Below are 16,464 nucleotides of genomic sequence, written 5' to 3' on the forward strand. Positions count from 1 at the left end.
TATTCATAGGAAATGAAGTTATTTCCGTGAACATGAAAAACCATCGCAATCAATTAATTGTTCTACAATTAAAGAAAAATCCCAGAGAAAAATCAAAACCAGTTGTCTGCAGAGCACCTGTAAGTACACTGACACCTCCCACAAACAGTCTGCACTTGCAGAGCATGGGTGAAAGATAGCAACAGCTCCATATAATACAAAAGCCATTTGCTGATAAAGCATTTCTATGGTTCAGGAATCCTGAATACTGAATGAGTATTACAACTACAATGCAGAGCAAAAGTGCACAGAGACCACCATGATGAATAAGAAGTTATGATGCTGGAGAAAAATCACAGAAGACAAAATATAACACTTTATTAAAAATTAGTGTTCCATTTCCATTTAATGCACTGATAAAAGAGAAAAAACTTTAATCAATAGCTAATATGGTTACTGCATTAACTATTTTATCCATAAGGCTGACCCTTAAAAGTTAGACATAAAAATAAAACAAAGCCTGATGCTATAAGAAAACAGCTTGATCACAGAACGTCAGTTTAAACAAGATCAGCAAACATATTTGCTATCCTCTGGATATAAAATATTATAGAAATCCAAAATCCTTTACTATTGCTAAACAAATTAATCTCAACTTCCCTCTGAGGTAGGGGAGGGTCTTACCACCATTTTATTACAGATGAGGAAAAATTATGTGCATACAGATAAGCTGACTTGCTGTATGTCACCAAGTTAGTGGCAAAGCTGGAAACAGGACTCATGCCCACTCATCTCTTAATAAAACCCCAGTTCTCCTAACAGAATAGATGGTGTGAAATTTGGCTGTGAAGATTTAGTGCCAATGATTGTCAGAGGATAAAAATCTAATTGCGTAAGATGGGGACTGCTGGGCCAGACACATTCAGTTAAGGTATACTTCATCAGTATTTCCTAGAGTGAATTCTGTCTGAAAATTAAAAAACCTCGACAGAATAAAAGATCTAATCAAGCCTACAATAAGCATTGCCTGCTCCAAGCAGAATACAGCTTTTCAATAACACCATTGTATGAGCACCTCCAATGCCCTCCCAGTCTTGGTCAGATATTTTATATTTTGACCAAGAAGCCCAAGAGAGAAAAAGTCAGCAGACTGGAACATTATGATCGGATAAATGTCTCCTGTTCCAAAAACTAAATGTCAAGGTGAAGGTTAAACATTTAGTTTTGTCTTAGCATTTATCAAGCTGTTGGAGGCTGCTGCCCTGCAGAGCATTCTCTTTTGACATTATTGCCTAATTAACACTGATACTGAAAAGCTGTTTGACATAAGACATTCGCTCAAGGCACTGAGTTTCCTCCTCTGTATAAAGACTGGGGCTGTTTTGCAGTATGTTAGGACCCCATTATGGAAACATGCAACCCTTTATTACAGTACTTGAGTACAGATGTCAGTTAACATCTTCCATTCATTCTCTCAGTCTGCTAATATAATTGAATGCACAGAAGTTCACTTGAATTTTGGAGCAAAGAGGACAGTAAGGTTTCAAAAACAGCTCCAGCAGCTAATGAATGCTAGATGATGTAGTTAGAATTCGTACATTACAAATGAGGCAAAAAGGCATTTCTCCCTCCTAAAGGCTACTACAAATTCATGGGCACATCAGTAAACACATCCGTTGGTGATGGTCTACGTAGGAAGCCATTACAAGCCTCTTAACTTGCAGACAAATGCATGTAATTAGAAATCTATATTCTCTTAATAGGGATTGTAATTTGTGATATTTAAAGCCAGCAGAGAAGATTCTTAGGAAGCACAGCTCTTCACGCTCTCTAGAAGTGAGCAGCTTACTACAAAGAGGATGCTGCATTTCAAAACTGCATTATACTTTTTCAGTGCTGCTTTTTCTTCATTATACTATGTTGTACAAATATGTTCTAGAATGTTCTTGTCAAAACAATTTATAGCCTTTCATTAAGTAGGATTAAGATGAGAATACAAAGCACATGTTACATCAAAACTATTGTATTTGAAATTATCAGAACCTGGTAGTACAGAGACTATACATCAACATGCCTTGATTTTGGTGGAAAGGACATTCAATTAACATCCTGTATTGGAGCAGTTCCAGATAAGCAGGACTCTGATAGAACACTGTAGTTTCTCTTTAAAGCGTTAACTCATGAACTGTGTGATGGCTGCATCCACATCTACATTTAGACTTCCTGAAATTTCATGTCAATTATCCAATTATGTAAGCACTCAGGCAAGAAATAACTCTGGGTATTCCAGACTTTATCAGAAACCCAAGTATAGCAGCCTTATAGGGAGGGGATAGCTAATACTACAATCATTTTAGCCTTGAGCGTGTCCAAATAGCATACTTCCCAGAAAGAAATCCTCTGTGTAGGTGTGTTATGTTCTTCATTCCCATCTGCCCACCAGTGGAGGGAACTACAGAACTGCTAGTCAAACCCAACCACAGGTATTGAACTGGGATCCCTCAGTCACATCCTGAAAATCTTACCACGACAAAGAACACCATGACCATGGTTTTGAAATGTCTTCTGACTAGACAGAAGTAGTGTTTATGCAATTAGATTTTTACTCTGCATAAAGCTTACATGCCAACAGTGTTCAGTCCCAGTGGCCAAGCACTGTTTAACGTCATTCCAGTTCTAGTCATATCTTAATCTACAAGCAGATGTTTTGTGATCGGTACTAGCTGGGGGTAGGGAAGGGAGAATGAATGGGGATGAGAGAAGGAGGTGAAATGAAAAGGGTATCTGTATATATTTGAAAAACATTCATAACTGCTTACAGTTCTTACTAATCCACAAATACTGAGAAGTTATTTTGCACTTTTTAAAAGATTCTCACAACCGAGATGGTTCTCAAAATATTTTTTTTCCAAGATTAATTTAACTCAAATTCAAATCAGACATTAATACTGCTTGTAGCTATGGGAGACAGGGAAAAGAAAGCCAAATAAACCAAAACATAAGCTTTTCTCTGCTTCTTACAGCGTACTAATTCACAATTTGAATCTATTTCATTAATGAATCCTGGGAGTACAGAATCCAACCACGGAATGAAAGCCTCTGAACTAGCAGACGGATCTGATATTTACTCTCACACACTCTTTCCTATACCTGTACTCCCCAGAGAGAAGAAATGCAGAGGTGACAGTTTTCTTCTTGCAACTTCTTTTAAACACAGTTTTGCAAGGCTACCAGCATCACTTCCTTCATCTGTTAACATTAACTATGATAGTAACAAGAAAAAAAAAATTCATTTTCTAAGAAAAAGAAGTGCCACACACAAATTGGCAGTCTTATTTGTTACAAGATGAAAACAAAGTACAAGAGAATAAATTGAAGCCATTAAGTACAGCACAAAGTCCCTATCACTACAGGCTCTGCTGGTAGTTTCAATGCACCCACTGTATGAGTGGAGGGGAAAAGAAAAAAAAAATAAATCTGTATCACACTAGCAGAATTAAAGAAAAAAAAACCCACCACAAAAATCTTTGTCAAAACTAATCTCAGCAGCTGTATGTTGACTGGCACAATAGAAAAACCAGCTGGAAAACAATTTACAGAACACAATATAAGAAGAAAAGAGGTGGTTAGGGTTTGAGAGGCCTTTCACAAAAAGGCAGGTGCATTACTGTGGCAATACTACTTCCTGAATGTGAGAATTAAGTGAACGCCTGCCACATGTAGAGGCCTGGCTAGGCAATAAAATCTGAACATTTGCAGCCATTAGTGTTCTCTTACCAAGCCTCAACAATTTCCTTTTGAAAAGCCTAAATGAGTGAAAATATTTTTTTTGTTCCCTCTCGTGCTTCTATTACTACCAACCACCTAACATCTTAATTCTACTTATGACTTCACTGTATTAATTTGGGATTATTTTCTTGTCAGGCTTTTGCAGTAATTTGCTTTAAAACTTAAAAGGTAGGTTTGGCACTGGTCAGAGCAGTTAAAGACTGACCATCAGGGGACCTGAAGCTTCCATGTTCATATACAGTATGAGAACATAGAAGCAGTTAAGGAGTATGCTGCACCATGGTCACACAGCCATAGCTGCCAGTGAACAGCCATCAAGTAATAACTGTTTATGACTGTGCTAAAATTTGAATCTGCAACCTACAGCTGAAACATACAAGCAAACATTTAAAAGTACAGTAACAGCTCTTCATACTAAACTTGAAACTATTCCCAAATTTGCAGAGCAGCCTTGACTCCAACCTTCTGAAAGGCCTTTTACGACTAGCACCCAGGGAAGCACTTAGCATAAAAGTGATTATTTCAGTTTAAAATTCAGCATAAGCTACCTCTCTCCTGTGTCCAAAGCCTCTCGCAGTTTCATGCTAGAACAAGGTTTTTATGACTATTCTTTCCTCTCCAACTGCTGTGCTCTAGAAAGGATTTAAGCACAAAACTTGAATTTACCCTTCAGTATGTTCTAGCCTTGTAAAATGTTCAGTCTGTACTTCCCCAGTCACTGCAATTTTTTCCCCGCTGCTTGAGAAATTTAACGTCAAGTAGCACTTTTGGGCCACAGGAGGAAACTAATGTAAAACTAATTCACCAGATTGCCATTGTTTATATAAACAGGATTACACTATCAAAAGCCGAAACAGTGGCGACCCTGCCACAATCTAGTCCTGGAGTTTTCTTACTTGAAGAAGTTGCTTCCTTCACCATACCCATTTCTCCATCTCCCAAGACAAGTCATTACATGTATATTTAAATTCTCAAAGTTTTCGTTATTTTTCACAAGGAGAGGTTTTTTGATTTTGATGACTTGACTCTTACCTCTTTGGAAGAGCTTGCCTTAGAATTAATGAGTTTTAAAGACTCTTGGAACACAAAACTTGTATGTGTACTGGGGGAAAAGAGGTGGAAGAAATCACATGTGCAGTGCATCTGCCTACTGGATAGCTAAAACATTTCTTCTGGGGGTTATCAGATGTAGTGTTTGCTAAGAGTAGTCATGTTCAAGTTCTCTCCACCCCCTCTGCAGTATCTTGATTTAAAATCTGGAAAGTTCCATTATACAGAACCCTTAAAGGGCAGGTATCTGGAAAAAGATTTTCAAATCGTGCCACCTCATTCAGGAAAAGCAGTTCTTCTCACAGGAAGTAAGAAAACTGGCAAGTCATTAGATATGAAAGAGCAACCACAAACTGTCAGAGTCCGTGTTCTGGATTCCATTCCTCATGTGGCATGAAAAGGGGGCCCAGTCTGTATTTAAAGCACATGGTGCAAAATTAACGTCTTAGTTCTCAAAGCCCTTGGCCTTTAGTGTTGCTTTGTGCGCACAAATGCCCATTTGCTTCTCTAGGGAGCCAAGCAGCCAAATGAAGATCAATCCACAGAGTCCAAATGATCCCTCCCCTCCTTCCTGATCTCCCTCAAAGAATATCGATACAAGCCTTGAACACCAAACCCTTTCTCCTCAACTGGTATGCTAGTGGCCAAGCTGACGGTCATCATAGGTGCTGTATCTCTTCACATGGATTCGTCGCACTCGGTCACGAAGTTCAAAACCCTCATCATCCTCACTGTGAGATGCCTGGCTTCGGCTCCTGCTTGTTGCTTCCAGCAGAGAGTTATCAGGAACCCGTGGTGTTTCATATAGTAAGACATTTAGTGTTTCCTCATAAATTCGTGCTTCAGGGAATTCAACCTACAAAAAACAGAACATGTCCTTTCCTGATCTATACAGGATAACGTGACCGGAACACATACCCCTAAGTAAAAAGATACTTGAACCATAAAAGACAAAGAGAGTAAAACAATTGTAAATTATAAAGCTGAGCAAAGCAGTCTAACTCCTAGAGTAGAGGATTACTCCCACCACCAGATCACCTACCTCACCTCTTCGTTTAGATTGTCCTAGAATGGAATACATTATTTCTGATTCTTAAGTGCTAATGTTGGACCCCGGTCACCTTACTTGCACCACTGCAAGACAGAAGTTAACTCCTGAAGTTCAGGAAATTCTGTAGATTTCTCATGCTATTCATTATCACATTTTGATGCATGTAGCTCATCTCTTCAGGATGTACCGTGCTTAAAGCAATTCTTTAGGTAACCTTTGCAAAATCAGAGGCGGGAAGACTATGAGAAGAATTGCTGGAAATGTGGGGATATTAAATTAGTTGATTATTGGGAATCTGCATTCCTGCTGAACTTTTCAAACAGATATTCTATAGTTTTGCACATAAAAGCACGCTGATAATAAAAATACCATGTTTCTAAACAGTGTTTGTGCTCAAGTTTTCATTTCATTAATTTCATCCCACCCATTTCAGTTATTCAGGTTGGGACAGATCAGTTTCTGTCTTCTCTTTTTTTGGCACGTATTTTCCAACACTGGAGAAATTTCTACTCCCAGGCACAACCATGTAGTCCAATTACACGCAATGATTACATCAGTGCAAATGAAACACAGTACAAAGTAACTGCAATGAAGTAAACTTATGTAGGTATAATTAGGAGCAGAATTAGATCTTCATTTCATTAGAGAATCTGAAGGCATTTACATGCTTTAAGGACAGAAAGTCCATCAGCTTTAGGAGACTGGTTTTTAAATGCACATGCTTTCAGAATTACCATTCCGTCTTTTCTTCTTCAGAACTGCTACCATATTTAGCCTTCTCTGAATTCTATCTAGTATGCAGCATCTTCTAACAAAACACAGCTCATCCTGCAGACCCCTAAGCAGCAAGCCATCCTAGTAATTCTGATGTCACTGACCATCAATTCCAGCCAATATTCAGGAGAGTTGGTATCAAATCTTTTCCTATAAGCAATATTGCTTGGCCCTAGCAATTTGGCTTAAGTGATACAAAAATCTGTATCCTTCAGCAATGTATCATCAACTGATTTTTTTTTAAAACCCTAAAAGAAAGGTGGGTAAAACTCCATTACCTTGGTTTGCTTCTTCTCTGTAGCATACACTATAGAGGTACAACAGACTTCAGCAAGTTTCCGACCCTGTCCATAGAAAGACCAGCAGCAGATTTCATCCCCTATAACATCCTTAATGAAAAGAACTCTGCCATTGAATCGAAGAGAGAGTTTGTCAAACAGTTCTATGTTCTTCAGCAAGTTGTCATCTGAATTACTGAAACACAGCAACAAAAGAAGGAATACGTTTTTTCAGCTGGCCATGTCTACAGAATTTATATGCCTATTCCACCACAGTTCTAAGCACTGATCTAACTGCAGAATACAAGTAAGTAGTGAATCATTGCCACGTGCTGCTAAGAAAAGACAGGGTAATAGCCGATTTCAGATACAAATGAGATGCTCTAATCCCCATGAGCAAACACACCAGCCTTTAGAGGCCAAGTTTTATAATTAATAACGACAGCACAATTTCCCAAATTATTACATCAACTACAACTATCTTGACTGACGCTCAATACAATTAAGTCCCATGTTAACTGCAGTTCTCTTTAGCCTACTAACAGCAAGAGTCCAGAGTCAACACATTGGAAGGCCAGCTGAAAAGCAAGGTGTTCTGCACATAACGCTAGTGATACCATATACAGATGTCCAGGGTGAATAACTTATTTAGGAAACTGTTTTATTGATAGCCAACACAATGTAGGATCTTAATTACTTTTCAAAACAAGTTCTAGATGTTGTAAAACAACCAATACACGTTGTATTATAGCTTTAAAATCAAGTAAGGCTACCAGAAAGCTATTCTTAGAATTTAAAATATTTTACTTAAATAATAACAACATAGCCAATCAATGTCCAATTTGATTAAGTAAACAAAACCAAAAAAACCCAACCAAACCTAAAAGCTTTACTCCTCTGACACTGAAGACAGCTGTATCAAAAATACGTATCTCTGTGCCCCTTTGTCTCTTTTTGTAGGTGACTGGGCAATACTGTGCAGGTGTGTGGAAATCAGTGAACATATTACTGCCCAGACAACAAAGCTACCCTTGCTAGCTTTAACAGTAAAATTCCTCTTTGGACCCAGAAGCTCAAGGTTCACACCTTACGGCCAAAAATCTACCTAGAGAGATGACATCATACTCTTGTGTGCAGTAACCTTTTGCAAGTGGTCCCAGGTGGTTATGAAATCGTTGTGAATCAAGACACTGCTAGTAAGAACAGCCAACTACGCTTTACATAAAATACTTAGTCTGAGAAGCATTTCTGTTCAGATCTAAATCAAAAAAGAATGATGAACAGCCAGACAAAACCTTCAGTTCACAAGAATCATTTGATAAAGCAATCTGGGATTCATTCAGCCAGTTACAAGTCCCAGTCCCTATCAAGTAGCAGCGCTGGGAAAAGAACGTGGAAGTCTTCATCCATTGATGTTAGTAGACCACACTGATGATGTAACTGAGAAAGCTCTTTTTATACTGCTGATTGGGAAGAACAGAAGGAAAGCTTTGCTTGCTAGTAGCCAGTGTGGACTTTATTAAATAAAGACGCCTCATTTAAACACCATCAAAGCATGCAGATTCATGTGCAAGGAATAATTAGAACCCTACAGCTAGCTGAGATACCAGCACCCTCCTGGTATCTAGGATTCTGTTGCTCTCATTACTAGTATGTTTACATTTGCAGACCCATGGTGACATGCTATTCTGTGCCTGCTTTAGCATCACTGCTGTAAGCTAAAGGGTAACACAAGGACGAGTCCAACTCGACTGGCAGATACAGAATGCGGTCTCCTGAAAAATGGGCTGCTCTTCAGTACTCCCGCAGGTAGCATTTCCTGACTACCTGAAATATCATGATTGTTAGAATCAATCTCTGTAACAGAGACAATCAGTTTGTCTGGAGAAAAAAAGCTTCCATGATTGCATCTCAGTCTGAAAAGGTCGAAAATGAGGATTCTCCATAGCATAAGGGATGACTCCCATCACTTCAATGGCTTGTTTGGGAAAATCCAAAGCCATACTGATAGCATTGTAACAAAGGGATCACGACAGTTACAGCATAAAACAAAATATGTAATGTTCCTTTATATAGGAGGAAAGCCAGTAAATTCTTGACCTGGCCCTATCTGAGTTGTTCCTGAGCAAAACAGATACTTTCCTTTGTAACCAAATAATCAATTCATTTAGAGGCACTGGAACATCAAGAATGTCTGTTGGTCAAAGAGTGCTGTCAGAGGTATGTGCAGACTGAAAAGTAAAGCTAAGCTGATAAGGTCAGGATCATGGCTGCATTAGCTTTGCATTGATTGACAAGGTAACGCTCTGGTTACGAGTTTGTCCTGCATTACCTAAGTTACATCTAGTTCCAGCCAATATTAATAGCCTCGTCATTCTTATCTCTTAGCCCTTGTTTCCATTCATCTTTCTCACTCAACTGAATTGTACACTAGACTTCAACAGATACAGTTTGTTGTGTTCTCCTTGCATTTAGATTCACATCAGGCAAAAATAACTGCACTCATCCATAGATGAGTACTGCTGTAAGCAAAAAAAAATCCCGTTAGGTCATACCATATCTTCCTCTACTCCCATAGCCAAAAGGAAACTTTCCCATTACAGTGGGGAAAAAAACCTGACATACCTGGTATAGGAGTATTTGTTGTTGCTTCTGTTATAAAGCAGCTTAACAACAGGCTATTGGGAGAGAAAGGAAAAAAAGAGAAAAGGTAAGTTCTGTGTTCAAATACATTTAGCAAATGTTCAGTTTCTCACTGGATAGTTGTGGAAAAGGAGTTACTTTCATTGATGATTCTATCAGTCTCTCTTCTTCTTTTGGAGATGTGATAATAGGGATGCTACAGACAGGCTCATACAAGTCTTTCTTGTCCTGTTTTAAAGAAAAAAAGAGGGAGAGAAAATAAACTCAAGAGATAAATACTAAAGCCAACATCTGCTGCTGCTGCCTTCTCCAACCCCTCCAGCCATGTTCCCAAATCCTGTGATGCCAAGGTAAGAGTCTGTGTTGCTATAGTAACCACACAGTGTTACCTTGATCTGCAACCCAGAAATACAGCGGAGAGATTTCTTATCCCCAGAAGGCAGTGGTAATTGAAATATTGGGATGCAGGTGAATGTCCTTAGTTATAGCAGGGACTCTGTGCTCAAGTCATATTTGGTTTAAGTGGGTTTATTATTCTATCCTTTTCTGAAGGAAAGGATAGTAAGAGTTTGCACTAGTTTTAATCAACTCAAAACGCTGCAGTATATAACAATATCAGCCACTATGAACTGAACATTTGGCAAGAACAGCATGTCACCAAAACGGACTTCAGCCCCTTGTGATACAAAAGCAACAATCAAGAGCGTGTAGTACAGTCTGTGACTTCAGACTCCTCATGTAGTAAATTAAGGAAAGCTCAATAGCTAATAGGAGAGCCTTAGAACATTTTGGTTTTAGAAGGCAGGCTTTAAATTCCTAACCAGAAGGAGAAATCATCAGTGTGGCTTTGTGTTTCTTTCAGTGGATACAAGAAGTATGTTGAACCTAGTATGCAAGGCATTTATTAAGTACTATGTTTTGTCCTGCAAGAAACATGCACTTCACAATCTTAAGTCTAATAATAAGTTATATATATTGCACCTGGCCTAACCTTATTAAGAAGTTGGCAGAACAAGCTGCTTTCAATTAGCTGAATGCAGAGGGACTTGTTAAGTGAATAAAGCTACTCTAGGCTTACATATTTGCAAAACTGATACAAAGTAAAGTCCTTAAAGTACTCAGTGCTTATCCCATGGGTCTTTTTCTCCACCAAGATCCAAACTTAGCAAAAAAGTTGCCAGGCTTTCAAAGATCAAACCCATTCTGCCTATAAATATTATCTAATTCGAAGTGACGTAACTTAGGGGAAATTTAGACAAATGCCATAATGTCTTTTAAAACATACGCTCAAAATAATCATGTTTATTCAATCAGCTCCCTTTACATTTCTGGCTTTTATTTCATTTCACACAAGAGGAACTCATATCTATTTCCTACATAATTTTTTTAAAAAAGGAAACAGAAAAGAACCAGTCCCCCTGTTTAAACCACAAATTGTGAACAGAGTTTCTGCTTTATTCATCCTCCTGGCATACCTGTGAAGTAGAAGAGCGCTACTATCCCCATTCTGAGAGGGCAGCTGGACAAGTTAATGGAAGAAGGGAAATGATGGACCCTTCATCATACCAGACATCTCCAAAATGACAGGAACTTGAACCTATGTCTTGGACATTCTACATTCACATAATCTAACCAGGGGACAATCCTTCTCTTCTTACAAAGAAATAGCTCCCTCAATAATGTAACCACCTCACTAACTACACTAAGTGCCTTCAGAGCACAAACACCCGTGGCCTGGAAGGCTGTGCCATGATAGCACATGGGTCTGAAAACATGGCCAGGGAGATCATAGACTAAATTCTGTCTCTTATTCAAAGCACCGCAGCATCTCAGGTGTGCATACAATGCAAGGATAAGTATGGCTTTGATAAACATACTGGATAAGCTCTTGCAACTACTTGACTGCTGTCTCATTTTCTTTCCAGGCTGTCTTGTACATCTACGGACTTGATGCCACCTCTAAGGCCATGAAACACTCTCTCAAGTTGCCTTAAGTAAATTTTCTAAGCAAAACATCTGTGAAAACTTTTCAGACTACTTCTATTTCTTACCTGCAGGGCTGCTTGGCACATGTCCACTAACCCCTGAATGAGATAATATTTGGCTTCTGCCATCAACTCTTTGATCTCCTGTCTGTGTTTTGGAAGTGCAATTGTGTCATCTCGGAGATAGTTTAAAATTGTTCCGAAGTGCTTCCCACAACGGTCTATAAGGATCCAGCCTGAAAAATAGCCATCACATCATTTCAATCGTGTCAGCGCCAGGGGGCAAGAAAATGCTCCTTGGAGAGGTTAAATAAGCCCAGCATTTCCTGAAACTGCACGATACTCTTCCCATTTCATTCAGTGGAAGTCTTTACTGGCTTTGAGCAAACTGAAGTTGGTTACAGAACAGAAACTCACGGTGGAACCAATCCTTTGGTACCTCCTGTATGTTCTCGCTACTTTCCAACAGCTCAAAAGAAAAGCCTCAAAAAAGCTAAAAATACTTGGCTTCCTACTGCAAGACGCTAAAATTGCTGGAGGAACATGACTGCATTGGATCAATCGGTCACAGTCAGTGGGCTGCCTGACCAAAATGATTATATGTAGTTCATCTTTTCAGTATTAGGTTCCGATTAAAAGAATGGACCTTTTTAACTGATATAGAAAGTCTAATAATTTACATCTATTTAACTGACTGTTGAAGCCATTCAAACCTTTAAAAAAAAAAAGCGTGCTTACTGTTAGGATCAGTTGCTTCTTTTATTCAGAGGCTTGTCACATTCCAAGCAAAAGGTGGTGTACTGTATTTGCACATGGATAAATGTAACTGCTGCTACAGTGTAATGGCTGGGCAATTAGAAACTTACCACTGAGAAAGCCAAGGAGAGACTAGAAAACAGGATTCACAAATGTCTGCAGCAAGTATATTTGGGATAAGTTCTGTGGCCTAAGAGAAGGATCTGGCAGTTTTCCAGCCACATCTTAGAGAGATACGTTCCAAAGATGCTAAAAGGTTGACTAGTCCAGAAAACCCAGTATGGGAGAAAAGCTGTTCTAGTTTCCAAATGGAGCGAAGAACAGGACAGAAACAGATCAGGAGGGAGCGGAGAGGGGATGCAGCACAGGAAGCAGTAGCAGACGGACAGTTCTTGCAATTTTAAAACATCCCTGAAGTCACATTCACTAGGAAACAGGATGTCTGACCTCTGCCAGACTCTGTAGCTGTTGGAACATGAACTTTGTTTTCCATTCAGGCTGAGGCTCTTAGACAAAACTGCTGGACTACATGGATCAAGCTGTATGTAACGCTCAACAAGACGCAGCCTGCTCAAGGGGAACTTGGTTTAAAAGCTGTGCAAAAGCCACAAGGATTTGTTGCAGTTAAGTAACGCACTGTTGTGCATCAGGTTTAAACTGATGTAATCTGGGCATGCAGAAGAGCTGTCGCTTGTGGTTGTTCAGAAACACCAAGAGCTTAAATACTTGCCAGCCCCTCTTGGCCTTTTCTCCACAATGGCACAGCCCCTGTTCCTAAGGTCCCATTTTGCCCTGGACTATTAGACAAAGGAAAACAAAACCACTCACAGCCACTGCTGATACTGGTCATCTTATTTTTTCTACTCTCTATAATACATTAGGCATTTTTATAATGCCAGTATTCACTGTCTAGCAGGAGGTGACATACTACTTGACCGATAGCTAAATACTGTCACAGCTTTGTAAGCCACAAGTGGAACATGCTGCCAGAAGGAGGAAAAAAAAGAATTTTCAACAGAGCAAGCAATGCTATTCTGAGTTTTAAAGATGAAAACTGAATGCCCCCTCCCAATATGTGCATTTCAAATGATACCACTACATGACATGACATAAATGACAACCCACATACTGTCTGTTCAGTCTTCATAACAACATCAACAATCTGCATACCAGCTGTAATCGCAGGAAAGAGAACCAGTCCTTCCACTGGATAATTTTAGCAACCAAAGGAAGACATTTTTTATAAAGCACAGAGGACTGCTGGCACCAATGGGAGTCAGCTACCTAATGTTCCAGGTTATTTTTGGAATATATCTCTCCCTACATCCTTAGCTGAGTGCAGCCTTAAGGTTTTTAAAAAAAAACCCACCAAAACCCAATCATTTTACAAAAATCTCAACAAAAGACCTTCCCTTACCTTCCTTGTCAGTGAGCACTTCCATCCTGCCGCTGAACATGGCCTTAAGCATTGTGTCGTGCCTGGTCAGTACTTGTACTGTAGTGTAATACAAAGAGCCCCCAACGTTTAGGCGCACATACTTGTTACCGAGGCTGCCCCCTTTGAAGCTGCAAGCTTTGGGCTTGGGCCCTGCAGCTGGACAAAGGGCAGAGGTTAGACACGTGTCGCCCGACATCTCCTTCTGTAGGTAGATGACAACCCTGCAGAGTGTGGGCTTGACGGATTCCGCCGTGATTGGTGAAGAGTCACAAGTCACCAGATGAGGATGGCAAGGCAGAAGCGATCATAACCACTGGGCCCTTGAAACAGAAACATGTAAGATCAATACAGAAACTGGGAATTCCCGTTTACAACAAAACCGCGAAGCCCACATTGAAGTAGATTCCCAAGGAAACATCTACACGCTTTCTGACAAAACAGGATTTAGCTGTTTTTCAGACAACTTACACAGCAGTATAATGCAGTCGAGTTATAGCTGTGTTAATGTGGCACGCTAAACTTTTCTGGACTTCCTGTTATTTTGTCCTCAGCCAACACTACAAACGCCATACAGTACCGCAGGCCAAGTTTAAATGCTAGCTGGAATTCGGCTCCTTTTCAGCTTCCCAAAAGAACACAGCTCTTTTTGTGCAGAGCTGAAACACAGGGGAAGAGCTTTCTGCCCTTTCTTCTGCTGGGGTGCGGATCTGGATGCGTGGGGTTTGTTGCTGATGTTTTGTTTTTTAACTGGAGACATTTACAAACGTCTCTTCAAATGCCTCAACACGGAAGTGCTGGACCATAACATTGTTATTTCCTGGCAACTCCTTTCATTCAAAACTCTTCTTCCTCCACCCTGCAATGCCGAGCAGTCAATATAGTTTTAATTAAAAAAAAAAAATAATAAACATGTAACATGCCACACCCTCCTGCCAAGAACAGCCAGTCTTTAGAATATTTGTCTCAATTAAAAACCCAGCTAGACATTCACGGCTTCTTTCTCTCGCCAGTCGCACTATGCTTATCTTTCCATTGACAGTAAGCTCAAAAACAAACAAATGAAGCGGGCCAGATCTGAAGTTCTTCAACCAGAAAAGTACAGATACAAGCTTCTTACCTATCTTCTACTAATTATCGTTCTCAAAAGCATTTTGCTGTTGTCTTTTTTTGTTGTTGTTATATTTTTAAAACTCTTTCAGACTACAGATATCTCCTCCCTATGTGCCTATGGCACATGAATAACCTTTTATAAATAAACATAACAACCTGCTAATTATATTGCTATTCTGCCTACATTCTTCTTCTCACCCCACCTCAGCTTTCAACAGAGAAGAAACCCACAGTCATCCGTCTGCACAGCAAATTACTTGGCAGCTACAGATAACATCTTAAAATTGCCTGAGATCTGAATAACTACTGAACTTAGAACACGTAAATATATAATGTTATTCTGCAATTCCTAACTCAGTTGTTCTAATTAAGCAAATGGTACAAACAACGTACAAATCTAAGTCCGATGCAACGGCACACTACAAATGGAATTGGCCACAAAAGTAACAGCGGTATGAACCAAATATTGTGTATTAAGGTCCTGGTGTCGGATAAGAAGCTAGATTACTCAAAGCAGCTGAGGGTTATAGAGAAATCAATCCAAAATTGTCCAGGCATTGCAAGTAACACAGCTCCTTCCAACTAGTCATAGGTGTTCATTACACCCTGTTACGAGTAACTAACTCAAGACCAAAAGAAACTACACCTCAGCTGGCCCACACTTAAGCCTTTTAGTAAAATCAGAGCCATGACTTTGGTCTACATGCTTGTCAGCCACGTCCTTCCTTGCTTTAAACCCTGAGCAAACCCTTTTTTAGGACAAAAGCATTCCTTCCAAAGACTGATCCTGCAACGAAAGAGAAATCCAGACACAAACAGATCCAACAGTGATCTGTGTTCACTAGCCAAGTGTCCAGGCACCTCTGGCACTTCAGGCACTTACTCACTCTCTGACCGAGCAGGACGAAGCCAAACACGAGCAGGACTCCTTACACAGCCAGCCCAAGCGGGAGCGAGCACCAACTACTACTCGAACGCGTTCGTTAACTAGTAGGCGAGGAGGCTTTTGCTGTAAACAGTGATGCATCCTTTAATTATCCCATTAACACAAGGGAAAACTTTCTGCGTCCCTTCCTTCCTGCCCTGCGAGGAGGAGAGCTGGCGCGGTGACACCGCAGCTCGGGCGCCGCCAGGAAACGCTCCCTGCTGAGAACTTCCATAAAAAGGAATTCGGCCTTGGCGGCTCCCGGGAAACCCCGGCGGGCCGGCCCCGCCGCCCCCCGGCCCCGCCGCGGCGGAGGCAGCCTCCGGCCTCGCCAAGCGCGGGGCCCGGCACGCGGCGAAGCTGTGCGCACCGGGGAACGGCGGCCCGTCCGGGGAGAGGACTCCGCCTGCCCCAGCTCCCCCTTCCCTCCGGGGCCCGGTCCGGCACCTGGAAAAGCAAACGGAGAACTGACCCCGCGGCGGGCCGGCTGCTGCCGGGCGCCCGGCCCGGCCCGGCCCCGCCCGCGGCCACCGCTCGCCGCCCTGGGAGAGCCGCGGCGGCCCCGGCGCTCACCCGCCCGCGGCCGCCCCACAGCCCCACCGCCGCGGCCCCGGCTGAGCTCATTTCCTCCGCGCCCCGTCGCCGACCGACAACCCGGAAGCGCTCCCGCCGCCGGGACCGCGGCT

At 41.0% G+C, this 16,464-nt stretch overlaps 1 protein-coding gene across 8 annotated transcripts; it reads right to left on the minus strand.

Annotated features, from left to right (window-relative positions):
* Positions 1-332: 332 nt before the first annotated feature.
* Positions 333-16,428, minus strand: TNFAIP1 (TNF alpha induced protein 1). Of its 8 annotated transcripts, none has more exons than XM_037411490.1 (7): positions 16,352-16,428; positions 13,723-14,063; positions 11,616-11,785; positions 9,703-9,792; positions 9,547-9,599; positions 6,922-7,117; positions 333-5,674 (listed from the first exon to the last, which is right to left on the minus strand). In XM_037411490.1, exons 2-7 carry the CDS (start codon positions 13,937-13,939, stop codon positions 5,456-5,458), a joined length of 945 nt encoding a protein of 314 aa, XP_037267387.1. In that variant the 5' UTR covers positions 13,940-14,063; positions 16,352-16,428; the 3' UTR covers positions 333-5,455. The 8 variants fall into 8 exon arrangements, with proteins under 8 accessions (XP_037267387.1, XP_037267379.1, XP_037267372.1 ...); XM_037411482.1 differs by lacking the exon at positions 16,352-16,428 and adding an exon at positions 16,226-16,339; XM_037411475.1 differs by lacking the exon at positions 16,352-16,428 and adding an exon at positions 16,149-16,335.
* Positions 16,429-16,464: the final 36 nt, after the last annotated feature.

The sequence above is a fragment of the Falco rusticolus genome, chromosome 1, assembly GCF_015220075.1.
Source record: "Falco rusticolus isolate bFalRus1 chromosome 1, bFalRus1.pri, whole genome shotgun sequence".
Taxonomy (NCBI): Eukaryota; Metazoa; Chordata; class Aves; order Falconiformes; family Falconidae; genus Falco; species Falco rusticolus.